The sequence below is a fragment of the Crocodylus siamensis genome, chromosome 2 (genome assembly GCF_052110815.1).
Source record: "Crocodylus siamensis isolate JL-2025a chromosome 2, ASM5211081v1, whole genome shotgun sequence".
In the NCBI taxonomy this organism is placed as follows: Eukaryota; Metazoa; Chordata; order Crocodylia; family Crocodylidae; genus Crocodylus; species Crocodylus siamensis.
In genome coordinates this window covers 254,840,834-254,855,452 of record NC_143396.1, presented here as the reverse complement: position 1 = coordinate 254,855,452, position 14,619 = coordinate 254,840,834, and the positions used below count along the sequence as shown (strand labels likewise).

Below are 14,619 nucleotides of genomic sequence, written 5' to 3'. Positions count from 1 at the left end.
ATGGGGCAGGAGCCGGAGGCCCACAAGGCAGTTGGGAAGTGAGGACTGTGGATAGACTTACATTTGAGTTAGGGGTTGAGGAGATGCTGCTTCTTTCTGTGTCATTGAAGGCCCCATCAGACTGTTCAGACATCTATGGCCAGACAGAAGAAGAACATGACATCATCATAAAACACAGACATTCTTGGTTATAGGGTCTGTCCCCTCCACTCAGGGTCAGACCAATTGCCACATCTGAGATCAGGAAGGAATTTTACTCCATAGTTAGATCAGAATGGACTGTAGGGGTTTTTGCCTTTGTTTCTAGTGGGGGGTATGGCCCTCTTCCTTGGATCACTCCAGTGTATTTTGACAACCCTTACAGTGACAAGACACTGAAAGTTCTCACCCCATGCTTCACCTGTGACAGGTTAGGATGCTTTTGGTGTCTTTGACAGGGTAGATTGTGCAGTTTTAGGAGCAGGTTAGACAAGCACTTGGATGGTTTGGATAGGGATGATTCTGCCTTGAGCAGGAGGCTGGAATAACTGTTTTTTTTTAAGTTCCTTCCAGCTCACCTTCCATATGATTCTATGATCAGTGAGGGAATAGCAACTAAAATCCATGAAGGACAAACCCCACAAAAGACAATGGGCTGCAATACCCTGTTGCAGCCTTGGGAGACCAATGGGAAGGAGAGGAAGGTTGCCATATTCACACCACCCAAAGACCCATTCCCTAGCTGAGATCTAGGCTTCAGTGAGCTGGCCAGAGCCCAAGTCTATTAGATACAATAGAGCTGCTTCTATTACCTGAGATCCCATAGCAGTGGCCTGGCTGCCAGCAGCTTTGGAATAGTGCATCTGCCACTTTGCTTTTAGGACCCAGCCTGTGAGTTCACGACCAGCTATAGGACTCAGCTGGCTGCTGGTCAGGAGGCAAAATTCCTGGAACAAGCGGTGAGCTCGTTCCCTCAAGGGACAGAAAAAAGCCCAGGGCAATGGCATGTGTATGAAAGTGTTGCACTCCTGTGCTTCCCTGTGATGTGAACGCTGACAGGGGAAGGAGTGTGGAGGACTCTGAGCTGGGCCACAACACCTGAAGTACAGCCAGAGAGCTGATGAGGCTGAATAGACAGGGGTGGGTGTGCTGTCTGCAGCACCGGGGGTTCAGCCCTGTACCTTGTCTGGATGGAGCTAAATCCTCAGGCACTGCATTGAATCTGTGAGGCTGGAAGCAGACACACTGAGCAAACAGCACTAAGAAACTGGACAGGTTGGTCTGGTGAACTCACTTGGTAGCTGGAGGGCTTCCTTGGTTGCAGCTTTTTCAGACACAAGCCAAAGAATGAGAAGATAATGCAGAAGAGAAGGACCACAAAAGTGAAGAGGGTGACAGGACGGACAGGACCTGATAGAGAGAGAGACAGTGGGATGGGCTGCCTCGGAGTCCACCAGCTCTACTTCCAAGCCCCCACAGGAGCCTCTGAGAACTGGCCAGCCCACATGCATTGAACTCCCTCTCCATTTGAGCATGAGCTAAAGAGCTGCCCCACTGAGCCACATCCCCCTGGTCCCCTGAGCATTAGTCCCTCTGTCCGACATCTGGCTGGTTACCCTCCCATCTTGTTTCTGCCTCATTTCCTATTCACCCCATTCCCTCTCCCTTCTGTTCCCAACATGAAGGTGATGCATGGTGGCCGGCAGATTGGCTCCACAAAGGTCTGGGTGAGGGGTGTCCCTGCTCGAGCACTCCCTACCTAGGCGCAGGACAGAGAAGAAGAGCAGCCAAAACATGCAGAGGATGGGAGCCACCACCACCTGGCTGATGGCTGCTGAGTGGATGCGCTGGTTCAGCTTGGTGGGGATGTACACGTAGTAAATGTTGTATCGATCGACCATGTGTTTCAGCAGCATGTACAGCAAACCTGAGGGAAGGGCAGAGGCACAACCACAGAAGAGGCACAACCACAGTGTGAAGAGGGAAAGCAAAAAGCACCACTGTGAGGAGAGGAGACAAGTCCAGGCACAGAGTCTGGGGCCTGGTACCAGTGAAGTTTAGGGGCAGAGGATTCTGCAGAGGATCCCTGTTCATCTTGTTACATGCCCAGCCACATCTGCTGGTCACTGCATGGCAGGCAGTACTCAGCAGGAGGCTAGTGAGCCAGGGGGCTGACTAGGCTGCCTCCATACCAATCCCCTTGCCTCCCAGTGGAACACATGGAACCTTCCCTTGGCTGTGGGAGAGGCTGTTTCTAGCCTAAAGACAGGGCAAGTGCAGACAGGGCAGGGAGCTCACAAGACTCATATGGACACTCACCAAAGGGGACAATGATGGGACAGGTGATGCTGTAGGTCATGACGACAGCGAAGATGCAACAGGTCCAGGCGTACTCCAGCCCAAACTGGAACTCATAGGCTTGGCTCTGGGGCACAACCAACAGCTCGGTTACCCTGCTGCCACCAGATTACTGTTCCCAGTACAGCAGCACCCATAAACTTCAGCAGAGATCAGGGCACATCATGCTAGGTGCTCTACACATTCTAAAATTCCCATCCCAGAGCATGTACAGCCTACAGGCAGATGGGAACTTGAATGATGGGAAGTGGAGCAGAGAGAAGAGATGACCTGCCCCACTGCACACAGGGACTCTGATAGAGCCAGGAACTGATTCCAAATCTACTGAGACCCAGCCCTGGGCTGTCTTAACTACACCCCAACCCTCCCCAGCATCTCCACAGCTCTGACTTACGCCCAGGCACCTGTGCTTTCCTACTCCTGTTGCAGTAGCCCTAGGCAGCACTGCACAGCCACTCTCCAGCCCACCACACAACTTTCCACAGCTTTCCTTAGCCAGCCAGAACCGCTGAGTAAAAACAGGTATGTCCTTGCCCCTCTCCCCCTGCCTTCCCAGAGCAGCACAGCTTGCCCCCTCTCTACTGGCACTTGGCCCAGACTCACGCAATATCCCTAGGCCCCAGTCTTTTAACAGAGCCCCAGGCTCTTAAGCACAGAACCGTAGAGAAGTAGGGCTGAAAGGGACCTCTAGAGCTGATCTAGTCCAACCCCTGTCTAAGGCAGAATCATCCTCATCCAAACCATCCCACCTCTCTGGGTAACTTGTTCATGTCCACTCTTAAGCACCTTCTCTGCAAGCTGAACATGCCTAGCTCCTTCAGCCTCTCCTTATCTGACTTGGCTTCCAAGCCTTTATTATCTTTATTGCCTGCCTCTGGACCCTTTCTAACTTCTCCATGTCATTTTTAAAAATGTGGAGCTCTGAACTGCATACAATACTCCAGACGGGGCCTAATCACTGCCAAGTAGAGGCACTTATCACCTCCTGTGTCTTGCACCTAAGGCTTCTATTGATGCAGTACAAAACTGCATTTGCCTTTTGTGGAGCTGCATAATACTGCAGACTCATACTGAGTTTGTGATCTATCAAGACTCCCAAGTCCTTTTCCATGGAACTGCCATCCAGCCAGGTGTCACTCATTTTATATTTATGTTTTTGATTATTTCTCCCAAAGTGTAGCACCTTGCTTTTGTCTGCATTGAACTTCATCCTGTTAGCTTCAGCCCAACTTTCCAATCTGTCAAGATCCTTCTGAACTGCGCTTGCCTCCTCCAATATGTTTACACCAGTTCTGTGTTGTCTTCAGACTTGCTCAAGAAGCTTTCTATCCCAGCATCCAAATAGTTGTAACACGTTGAACAGCACTGGGCACAGGACAGACCCCTGTGGGACTCCATCTGAAATCTACTGCCATTCTGACATCGACCTATTCATAATTATCCTTTGCTTGCAGCTATTAAGCCAGTTATCTATCCACCTTATAGTAGTTTTATCCAGCCCACATTTTTCTAATTTGTTTTTGAGAAGGTTGTGTCAAAAGTTGTGCTGAGGTCCAGATAGATTATATCCACAGCATTCCCTTCATCCACCCAAGTAGGTTCTTTGTCAAAGAAGGAGATTAAGTTTGTTTTACCCAATTTGTTTTTCATAAATCCATGCTGGCTGCTTGTGATCACAGCCTTTCCTTCTCCAGATGCTTGCAAATGGCCCTTAAGGTATGCTCCAGTAACTTGCCAGGTATTGAGGTAAGGCTAACTGGTCTGTAGTTCCCCAGTTCCTCTTTCTTCCCTTTTTTAAAGAGGGTCACTTTATTGGCCCTTTTCTAGTCTTCTGGTACTGGCTCATCTTGAACAACTTCATGAATATCATTTCTAAGGGCTCTGAGAGCTCCTCTGTCAGTTCCTTCAGTACCCTGGAATGAAGTTTATTCAGCCTTGCTTGCTTGAATTCATTCAGACCCAGAAAAATCTGACAACCTCTTTTGTTTTCCCTTCCCTCAGCTTCCTAATCCAGATAATCCTTAGTAGGTGTCTGGCTGCAGATAAATTTTTTGTGAAGACTCTGGAAAAGTAGCTGTTGAGTAGATTCACCTTCTTTACATCTTCTGTAAGGAGTTCCCCCTGGCTTGTTAACAGAGGACCCACAGCTTTCTTGGTCCTTCTTTTCTGGCCATCATACTTCTAGAACCTCTTCTTGTTGTGTTCAGCCTCCTTTGCCAGGTGACCTGCCCATTCTTTATCTTTGCATTTCTGATTTTGTCCCTGCAGGTTCTTGCTATTTCTTGGTATGCATCCTTGGTGACCTGCCCATTTTTCTATTGCCTGTATGCTTTCCTTTTGCTTTTGAAGCATTTTAGAAGCTTGTTGTGCAGCCACATTTGGTCTCTTGTCATTCTTCTTGTGCTTCTATTGTGTCAGGAGTTTCTTGTCAGGCTACCAATACAGTGACCTTCAGAAGCTCCCAGCCATTTTAGGTGCCTTTATTCTTCAGTCTATCCAACCCAAGACACCATGCCTATTAACTTCTTGAGTCAGATGGAATCTACCTTTTTGAAACCTAACATCTACTTCTGTTGACATCTACTTCAGGACCTGGAATAGTATCATATCATGACTGCTTCACCTTCACCAAATTACCCTTCACCTTCACATCTTCAACCAGTTCTTACCTGCTGGTCAGGACAAGATCCAAGAGAGATGATTCCCTAGTTGTATCCTCCACTTTATGGAACAGAAAGTTGTCCTCCACACAAGTTATGAACTGGCTTGAGATTTTATGTTTGGTTGTACTGTTCTTTTAGTAGATGTCCACAAAACGAAAGTCTCCCAAAAGTACCATCCCATAGCTTTTGAATAGATTTGTCGCCTGCTTGAAGACTGCCTCATTCATCTCCTCCTCTTGATTTGGTGGCTTAAAATACATCTCCACCATTACATCGGTGCTGTATCTTTCACCTTTCATCTTCAAAGAAATATATTCTGTTTTGCTGTCTTCTTCCTCCTGAACTAAGGAATAAGTGTATGCGTTTTTGACATACAAGGCAATACCACCTCCTTTTCTCCCAACCCTGTCCTTCCAAAAAGGAGTGTAGCCTTCAGCACTGACATTCCAGTCATAAGAGCTGTCCCACCAGGTCTCTATGATGCTAATCAGATCACAGTTCTTCTCACAGGCTAAGCTTCCACCTCATCTTACTTATTCCACATACTTCTCACATATGTATACGTCCATTGGATATATTTTGCATTTTGATGTACTTACTTCCCTTTTGCAACATTTGTTGCAGTTCTGTAGCTCTCAGGCCCTTTCCCAGAGTTAAGCTGCTTTTTCAAGTCCTTTCTCCTCTGAACTGTGTGTTCTGTTGCTGGAGGGTTTTGATCACCATCCTCTGTGGAACCTTGTTTAAAGCCCTCCTTACTAGGTTGGCCAGATGACACCCATTCTCATCAGATGGATCCCATCTCTTGATAGCAGTCCTTCTCCCAAGAACATCTGCCTGTTGTCAAAGAAGCCAAAGTATTAACCACTGTCTCAGCCACATGTTTGCTTCCAGGATATGACGATCTTTGTCTGGACCCTTGCCTTCCAATGAAAGAATCAATGAGACCACCACTTGTGCTCCAAGCTCCTTAATCCTCCTGCCAAAAGCCTCATAGTCACCTTGGATCTGCTCAGTGTCATTGCTGGCAATATCATTGGTGCCTACATGGACTAACAGGAAGGGATAGTGCTCTGAAGGATGGATGAGCTTTGGTAGCCTCTCTGTGATATCCTGAATTTGGGCTCCAGGCGGGCAGCACAACTCCTGGGCCCTCAAATCTGGATGACAAATTGGTGCCTCTGCCCCTCCGCAGAAGTAAGTCACCAACCATGGCCACTCTTTCCTTTCTTCTTGGTGCAGTGGTCCTGAAGCCCCCATCTTTAAGGCCTTGCACTTCCTGCTCTCTAGAGTGTTGCCTACTATGCCTCATGCCTGCAGCTATCCTCTTATCTGCCTTTTCCTCAGCAGCTCCATTGCAGAGTACTTGAAAGTGGCTGCTGACTTCAATCCACTGTTCTTCAATTCTGGGATCCCTCCTTCGAGTAATCACATGCTGCTACTTCTCCTTATTACCCTTTGGCCTTTCCGGTACCAGCCTCTCCTAACTCTTGTCCAAGTAATCTTCCTGGTCCCTGATGCAATGCAGTGTGGGTACCCATGGTTACAGTCTTTGAATCTTCTCCAGGGCAGAAACCAGCTTAAGCCTAGTGCAGACTGAAGTGCTCCTGACCCTCTGTGAGGAACATGAACATGGCACATCCCACGCAGGTCACAACAGCTGCCCCAGAGACTCTGTCTATAACTCCTTTGCTGCCTGGAGAACATCTATGCTGTTAGGAGGGGAAAAAAAGACAGGCAGGGGGAGGAAAAACACACCACAAGAACCTGCACACCAAACAGCTGCACTCAGGTCCTTGCACATGCTCATACACATATGCACTGTCTCCTGTTCCTTGGCTCCCTCCTCAGGCAAAATACCTCTGTTTGCTGCCCTCTGTTGTCTACCTCACATGGTTTCCTGGGGGCTGTCTTTTTATAAGGCTGCTTAGCCTAGCTCCACCCCTTACTTACCTAAATCAGTCCCACCCAGAGCAAGCCTTGTCACATAGTCATTCCAGAGGGGGGAAGAAAAAAAGAAAAAGAGAGAGAGAAAGCGAAAGCGAGCAAATATACATAAGGGAAAAGGGGAAAAAACTTCAAACACACACCAGGTTCTAGGCAAACACTCTAGCACCAATCAGGCACCCTAAATTACTAGCGCAGGGACTCTTCAAGGCAGTCCCATATCTGAGGGCAGCTGCTGAGTGTTGCTCAGTCGATATGATTTGGAACTGATTTGGCTAATTTGACCTGGAACAGGAAGTATATTAATAAAAAAACCCCCAAAACTACTCTCTTGATTACTGCTCAGCATGAGAGGATGAATGCCTAAAGGGCACTGGAGGATGGGGAGGTCCACAGTATCTCCAAGAAGGGGGAGAGCAAGAGTTTCCAAGGGTTGAGCACATGGTGAGGAGCAAAGCTACATACCCGCTTGATGTGGAGCCGCTCAGGCTCTGACTTGGCGAAGCAGAGGCGGGCTGCATAGACAATGAGGCCGGGGATGCGCAGCAGCTCCATGGCTGTCCCAATCAGGCTGGACGTGATGATGTAGTTGACGAAGAATGCGCCGTTATCAGGGAGGAAAACGCACCTGTCCCCAGAAACCACAAAGAGGGCAGAAAGTGAGCTGGGCTCCATGCAGACCACCAGGGACATGCTGCACTAGGCTGGCCATGAGGAACTCATGCTGGAGCCTCTCTGAGGTGGTTCCCCACAGCACAGTGGGGGACATCTCAGGCTTGCTGAGTTCACAAGCTTAAAATCCTGCCGGCTCAGGGGGGATTACAGAGAAATGGTGCCAAATCCTAGATGCCTTGGGAACCAAGAGCAAAACCAATACAGACTACAGCCTGCTCCTGCCTGCTTCTAGACATACATGTGACTTCTTGAAATTTCTAGTACAAAAACACAAATCTCCAGAACCCACATCCAGAATCAGGGTATCCTTAGGTACTCACTGGAACTTGATATCCGCCTCGTCCAGGAAGTGAATGTCAAACAGCCAGCGGAAGAAAAGATCCAAACTGGGTGAGGAGGGAGAATGGGAGCCAGTTAGAACAAGGCATTCAAGGGAGGGACAATCAGGAGCAAAGTGGCCACAGACTCATTTATATATGTTCCATATGCACAAAAGTAGTGTGCCTTGACAGGTTAGACTGACAACTCTTTCTAGAAGGTGGGGTCGATATGCACCTTAACAGATGAACTAAATAAGATAAGGTATATGTATATATATATATATAACATCAAAGCTGGTCTTAGGGAAAACAGCACCCTGGGTGAACTTGTATTTTGGTGGCCCCCTCCCCAGCTCTCCCCACCAAGTCACTGGTGCTGTGTGCATGGTGTGGGGAGGAAGGGGGGCACTGGGATGGATGTGTAGAGGTGGGCATGTGTGGGGAGTGTGGTGTGGGTGTGTATTTTTGGGACGTGTGTGTGCATGCATGAGGAGCACACATACCTCAGTGGCTGTGGGTGATGGGATCTTGTGAACTATTGTGGGGCAACATGAGATGTTGGCTTGGTGCTGGGCAGGAAGGCCAGAGGGCACAGGGGCTCAGAGTGGGCAGCAGGAAGGGGGGGCAGCAGGATGGACTACCTGCATAGGAAGCCCAGACCCAGCATCAGGATGCCACTGCCCAGTGCGGCCCACATCCCCGCCCTCAGAGTTGTGGCAGTGGCCAGGGTAGGGAAGGGCTGCAGCTTGGCCTCCAGCCCCAGCAGGTTGGTAAGGGTGGTGGTGCAAGCTAGGGCTGCCCAACCATGCCACCTTCTTGCTAGGCACTGCTGCTTTGCCCTTAGTCTGGCCCTTGGCACCCTTCTCTTGGCTTGTCATGGTGTCTAGAAGCATCTGCCACTGTTACTGCCACTCAGGGGCTTTTTATCCTGTTGTCCCATGTGGCTGACTCCAAACAGCTCTGGGCACAGCTGGGAAGGAGGGGGGATGGGCTCCACTGTCCAGACCCCAGGATTAGTTGCCCCCATAGTCCCCTGACATTTCCCACTTGGTGTGAGCAGCAGAACAAGGCACATGAATGCATGTCTGCATGTGGCAGCCCCCTGACCATGGTGCCTTGGGCAGTTTCTCATGCTGTCCACCCCTAAGGCCAGTGTGCTCACTTGCACTCTTTCTCTCTCTCTCCTGAATGTTTTGTGAGCTGAAGCTCACTCCATCACATGCTGTGGAAGGACATAAAGAAAGCAAGGTATACAAAGGAAAGATAAATTATAATACAAAAGACAAGGGGAAGGGAAAGGACAGATAGACAGGCAGTGATGTCCAATCAGGATGTCAGGCATCCTGGGGTGCTGCCAGATCTTTTATAAGGGGCTGTGAGGTATGAGGTGTTAGGAGCTAAGCAGAAAAACTGGCAGGTAAGTGCAGGCTCAGAATTCCTGGAATTGGGAAATCCCCCATTTCCCAATTCCAGCCCCCTCTTAAAGGAGGTAAGAATTGTAATCTATAAATTAGTCTTGAAATTGTGTTCCACTCATTTCACAACAGGTCTGAAGGGTGCCTCAGGTGCAAAGAGGGGTGCCTTGAGTCCAAAAAGGTTGAGAATCACTGTTCTAGGGCCTTACCTGAATCTGGAACACATTTAGCAACTTTTGTTCGAGTATTTTGCAAATGATACTAATGATACTTAATTAGAAGAGTGCCTGGCCAGGAAATGACCACCTGATACATATGGCCAAAGCTGGCAATGAAGTGCTCGTTACTGGTTACAAGAGTGGAACTTGCCCTTCGAAGGTTTAAACCCAGGTAGGAGCCTGGCTATAGTTGGCTTGGAGTAGCCATTACTATTGTTAAGGGCTCCTGAAGAGTGTAGTTGTCTGGATGCCCACATCTCCAGTGGGACAAAAGGCCACAACCCCTTTATGCTACAGGCAGCTGAGCATCAGTTCAGCCACCCTGGGCCTGCTCTAAGCTATGCTGAAGCATGCAACATTCTGACCAGCTCTAAAATAAGGAGGCCCCAAAGGAGACACAGAACCATCTTGTACCCAGCTGCTTTGGATCCTGTACGGCACTAGAAACTGAGAACCAGATTCACAGTCTACACCCATAAGCAGAGAAAGGTAATTAGCCATGTTAGTCCAAAGTCAGCAGAAGGCAGGACAAAGTAGGCCATTTACCTACAAAGGTTATGCATTTCTGAATGTGTTAGACACTAAGGTGCCAGCTTGCCTTGCCTTCAATTTACACCTGGCTACAGATCTTTTCTACAGATCAGCTGGACAAGAGATTTAATACCTAGGACTGATCTACCATATTTACTCAAATATAAGAAGAGGTGTCTCCCCCACCTTCAATATGGGGAAAAAGCCCCTCGTCTTATATTCACATACAAAGAGGAACAGGGAGCAATCAGCTGCTGCAGCTCTGACTCTAGCCCTGAGCCCAGGTTGGGGCAAGTCAAATCCACAGCAGCCTCTTCCCCCTCTCCGCTTCCCTTCTGCAGCTTCTCCCTGTCCCCCCAACCCCCTTACTGTCAGGCACAGCTGGACTCCAGCTGGGCTGGGGTCTCAGCCAGCATGGAGAACATGGAAACTCCTTCCCTTGCCCAGCCAATCAGCAGCACTGACAGAGCTGCATGGCAAGACAAGGCCTGAGCTTCCATGTACTGTGCTTCTCTGGGACAGAGCAGCCTGAGAAGTGTCTGAAAATAAGTAGAGTGGGGAGGGGAAGAGGGAGACTGGGGGAAACAAGGGGTAAGAAAGACAGAAACTAGGGAAGTAGGGAGAGGGATGGAGGCTGTGGGGAGCTGGGGGTGCAGGTGGCGGGGGGGCAGGGCAGGAATGTTGCAGGGGGAATAAGTGACCCCCCACCAGCCATTGCTTTCAGGAGTTAAAGCTCCCAAGACATGCAGCGACTAGGAAGGACTTGGCCTATGGGTTGTCCCATACCTGGTCAGCCCCAGTGAGGGCAGAATGATGACCATGAACACCAGGAAGAAGTAACACTTGTGCATTGTGAGCTGATTTTCATTTGACCTAAAGAAACAGAATAAAGATCTTCACAAATCTTGGAGGAAGAAGAAACATCCACAAGGACTGTAGGCCTGGGTTTGGATTGAGAGCTCTGTGTGGGGTCAGGTGCCAGTAACACCTGAACTGATTGCTCTGGATGCTGAGAATTGCTAGGGGAGGTCAGAACCTGTGCCCTGGGCTGCAGCAAAGCCTCAGCAAGGGAGCATGGTGTAGTGCAGCAAGCTGTGGAGTCCCTAGTCTCCAAACCCCCTTTATGCCTTGCTCACTGCCACCATCTCTCACTATGCTGCTCAGAGCTGAAAAGTCAGTGTTTGTTTGGAGGATAACTTAGTGCCTTCGGAATTGCTTGGTGTGTGAAGACTGTAGTGGCTGCTGATTAATGGAGACCAAAGTACTTACACCATCAAACTGGCTAGTGTAGACAAGGCCAGGGGGGATGAGTTTCTCAGGGAACAAAATTATTTCCTCAGGGGATGGGGTGCTTAGTCCTGACTGGACATAGGCCTGGGGGCAGAACAAGGACCAATCCTGCTCTGACCCCTGGGGATGAAATAGAGGGGACCTCCTGGGGCTTTTCATCTTTAACCCAGATCCCAGGTGTCTCTGAAGAGGCAGCGCTTCCAGGCTGTGGGCTTGAAGGACACAGCTGGAGTACTGTGTCCAGTTTTGGGCTCCACAATTCAAAAAGGATGTGGAGAAGCTTGAGAGAGTCCAGAGAAGAGCCACGCGCATGATCAGAGGCCAGGAAAACAGACCTTACGATGACAGGCTGAGAGCCATGGGGCTCCTTAGCCTAAAAAAGCACAGGCTCAGGGGTGATCTGTTGGCCACCTATAAGTTTATCAGGGGTGACCACCAGGATCTGGGGGAATGTTTGTTCACCAGAGCGCCCCAAGGGATGACGAGGTTGAGCGGTCATAAATTACTACAAGACCATTTCAGGCTGGACATAAGGAAGAATTTCTTTACTGTCCAAGCCCCCAAGGTCTGGAACAGCCTGCCATCGGAGGTGGTTCAAGCACCTACATTGAACACCTTCAAGAGCAAATTGGATGCTTATCTTGCTGGGATCCTATGACCCCAGCTGACTTCCTGCACTTTGGGCGGGGGGTTGGACTTGATGATCTTCCGAAGTCCCTTCCAGCCCTTATGTCTATGAAATCTATGAAAGTCTATGACACGAGTTACCTGGTCCAGTGCGACTCGAAGAAGGCGGAATAGTATACAACAAAAGGCAGGAACACGGAGAAGGCCCAGAGCAGCAGCGTAGGGAAGAACTGGGTGACAATAGGATTCTGACAGACGGAGAGAAGAGACCAGAGATGAGGTTAGGAACCTGCCCAACACCAGGGTTCTGGAGTGAGGAGCAGGCTGCTATTTCTCAAGCTACACCACAGCAGGGCCCAGGTCCTTGTAGATGGGCTTGTGATGTGAGAAGACTGTCTGGCAGGCAGACATCTGATGAAGGGGCAGCTGGCATGCTTGCTCTATCCCTAGAGGTGAGGCTGAATATAAGAGAAAGCTCTGTGGGGAATAAGCAAGCACTTAGGGCCCTTGCTATGGCTAATGGCTCATTGGGTAGGAAGGGGCTGGATCAATGCTTTGGGGCAACTCAGCGCTTAATGGATTCTGTAATGTCAGGGCAGTTCTGCAATGGAGTCACCATTGCTGAGGGTTCCCCATTGTCTGCAGGCAGGGAATCTGCACCTGTGAGACCTCACCCTGAAAGACAGGGCCCCAGAGTCTCAGCCAGACTCAGGTGGCTGACAATGACTGAGCTTTTCCACTTATGAAGACACTACCTGTGTTTGGAGACTGGGGGCCTAGCGCCTCTCCCCAGGCTGGTGCAGCATGGGGCATATCCTCCCCTCCTCAGGCAAGCAAGGGGATGGATAACCTCCAGGGAGGGGCTCTTGGGGCAGGCTCCCGGGCCTGACCTATACAGTCTGTGGGAACTGGGTACCTTAAGGCTCTCTACAGGCCGTGTGACATTGAACATATCAATGGTGTTGACGATGATTGCAGGTGTGGTGAGGAAGAAGAGTAGAATGAAGAGACAGATATTGAGGAGGATGAATCGCATCCACCATGATGCGCCACGGACAGATAAATTCTCCCTGTGACAGAAAACAGATTGAGGTTGTGCGACACAGCTGTGTGGGCAGGCAGCTGGGGTCATCTGTTTGTTGAGACTCAGCAGCCTCCCCTCTGCTCACACCCTCACATGTCTGTGCATGCTGTATTGTGTGTCCTCCCCTTCCTTCAGTATGCTTCCTCCTTCCTGACTTATCTGTGGTCTTTTGCTGTGTTTCCTGCTTCTGGTCCACACACCACCTTACCCTGAACCATCTGTTTCTCCACAGCCCCACCTGGAACAGGGCCTTGGAGCACCCTCAGCTAGTAGAAGAATTGCTACAGTGGGGGTCTGTGCCTCTAGATGGGCCTCTGGACTTATCAGGCCAGAGAAATCAAAGCTAGGGAGAAATATAATTCCCCCATCCCTTGCCTGACTCAGTGAGTCTTGCAACCTTTCACCATGATTCCTTTGTTCAGGCTGCCAGAGGCAGATTCTCAGTCTTCAGTGCTCCCTAAAGCCCCAGAAAAAGATGCCCTTCAATTAAAACCTTAGATCACTCCTCCCCCAACCCCCAGGTACAAGGCCAGCCCTGGAGCAGTATGGGGATTTACCAGATGATGTCACTGGGGGCAGGAGCATAGCAGACACCCCAGCAGTGAGACTTTACCACGGTGGTCACGGAGGACTGCTGCGGGTGCTTGCGGCAATGGATGCGGCCATAATCTTTCAAAATCCTAGAGGAGAGAAGGGACCACTACTGATGGGACAGATTCCTGCTCTTTTAGATGAGCAGAGCAAGAGAAGACAAGGGGTTTGGGACATCCCACCAACCTAAGCAGTGTTTCCCCAAGCACAGGTCCTCAGCTACTGTATCCAACCCAGCTGGGACTGAGCCACTATTTGGGTTTAGTTTAGAGAAAATACACGAGAAACCATGGAAGCATTCAGGGTGCTCCCTGCTGATCCACAAGAGAGTGGCCCAGCAACCCTACTCGTGAGCAGTTATCTCCTGGGTTCTGAGAGGGTAATTCTGATGTGTGGGGTCTTGGCCTCCCTCTCCCACTCACACAGCGGTCATCCTCTCATCCTGGAATGTGACAAAAGCCATGTCAAGGCGTTTCAACGTGATGCGGTTGCGCTCAGCATTGAACTCGTCAGTGAGCTTCTCCTCCAACTCCCCATAGTACTGCTCAGCATCCACCTGAGGACAAGAGGATAGGAAACTGTGAGAAGGCACTCTCCCCCCAGAGCAGTCAAGAGTGACAGCCCAGCAGAAGAAGCTATGAGAGGGAGTGACTGAGCAATTCAGGCTCATCCCTCCTCTGTAGGAAGGGAAATAAACAACCTTGGTGGTGGCTGAGGGCTGTGGTCCAAACTAGGACAGATGATGAACCTCAGCGGTGGCCAAGAAGACTGTACTTGTGAGCAGCATTCAAGGGGCTGGATATCCTCCAGCCATCCAACATGGTCATAACATAGACATTAAATAATAATGCTCAACAGCTGACAAGTTCCAGTCCAGGAGCCACAGCCGTAGTAAGTCAACTGTTGTGGGGAGGTGCCCAGGGA

At 49.8% G+C, this 14,619-nt stretch overlaps 1 protein-coding gene across 7 annotated transcripts in view; it reads right to left on the bottom strand.

Annotated features, from left to right (window-relative positions):
- The window catches only part of TMEM63C (transmembrane protein 63C), an 85,710-nt gene that overhangs the window by 5,564 nt on the left and 65,527 nt on the right, over positions 1–14,619 (bottom strand). For 6 of the 7 annotated variants that reach the window (XM_090033759.1, XM_090033756.1, XM_090033760.1 and 3 more), the window contains 11 exons: positions 14,118–14,251; positions 13,662–13,784; positions 12,937–13,090; positions 12,162–12,268; positions 10,890–10,976; positions 7,940–8,005; positions 7,410–7,572; positions 2,299–2,404; positions 1,739–1,906; positions 1,274–1,389; positions 62–133 (listed from right to left, as the gene is read on the bottom strand). In XM_090033759.1, the coding sequence (XP_089889885.1) occupies positions 62–133; positions 1,274–1,389; positions 1,739–1,906; positions 2,299–2,404; positions 7,410–7,572; positions 7,940–8,005; positions 10,890–10,976; positions 12,162–12,268; positions 12,937–13,090; positions 13,662–13,784; positions 14,118–14,251 (1,296 nt within the window). The remainder of the gene's footprint in view (positions 1–61; positions 134–1,273; positions 1,390–1,738; positions 1,907–2,298; positions 2,405–7,409; positions 7,573–7,939; positions 8,006–10,889; positions 10,977–12,161; positions 12,269–12,936; positions 13,091–13,661; positions 13,785–14,117; positions 14,252–14,619) is intronic. The other variant, XM_090033761.1, reaches the window with a different exon arrangement.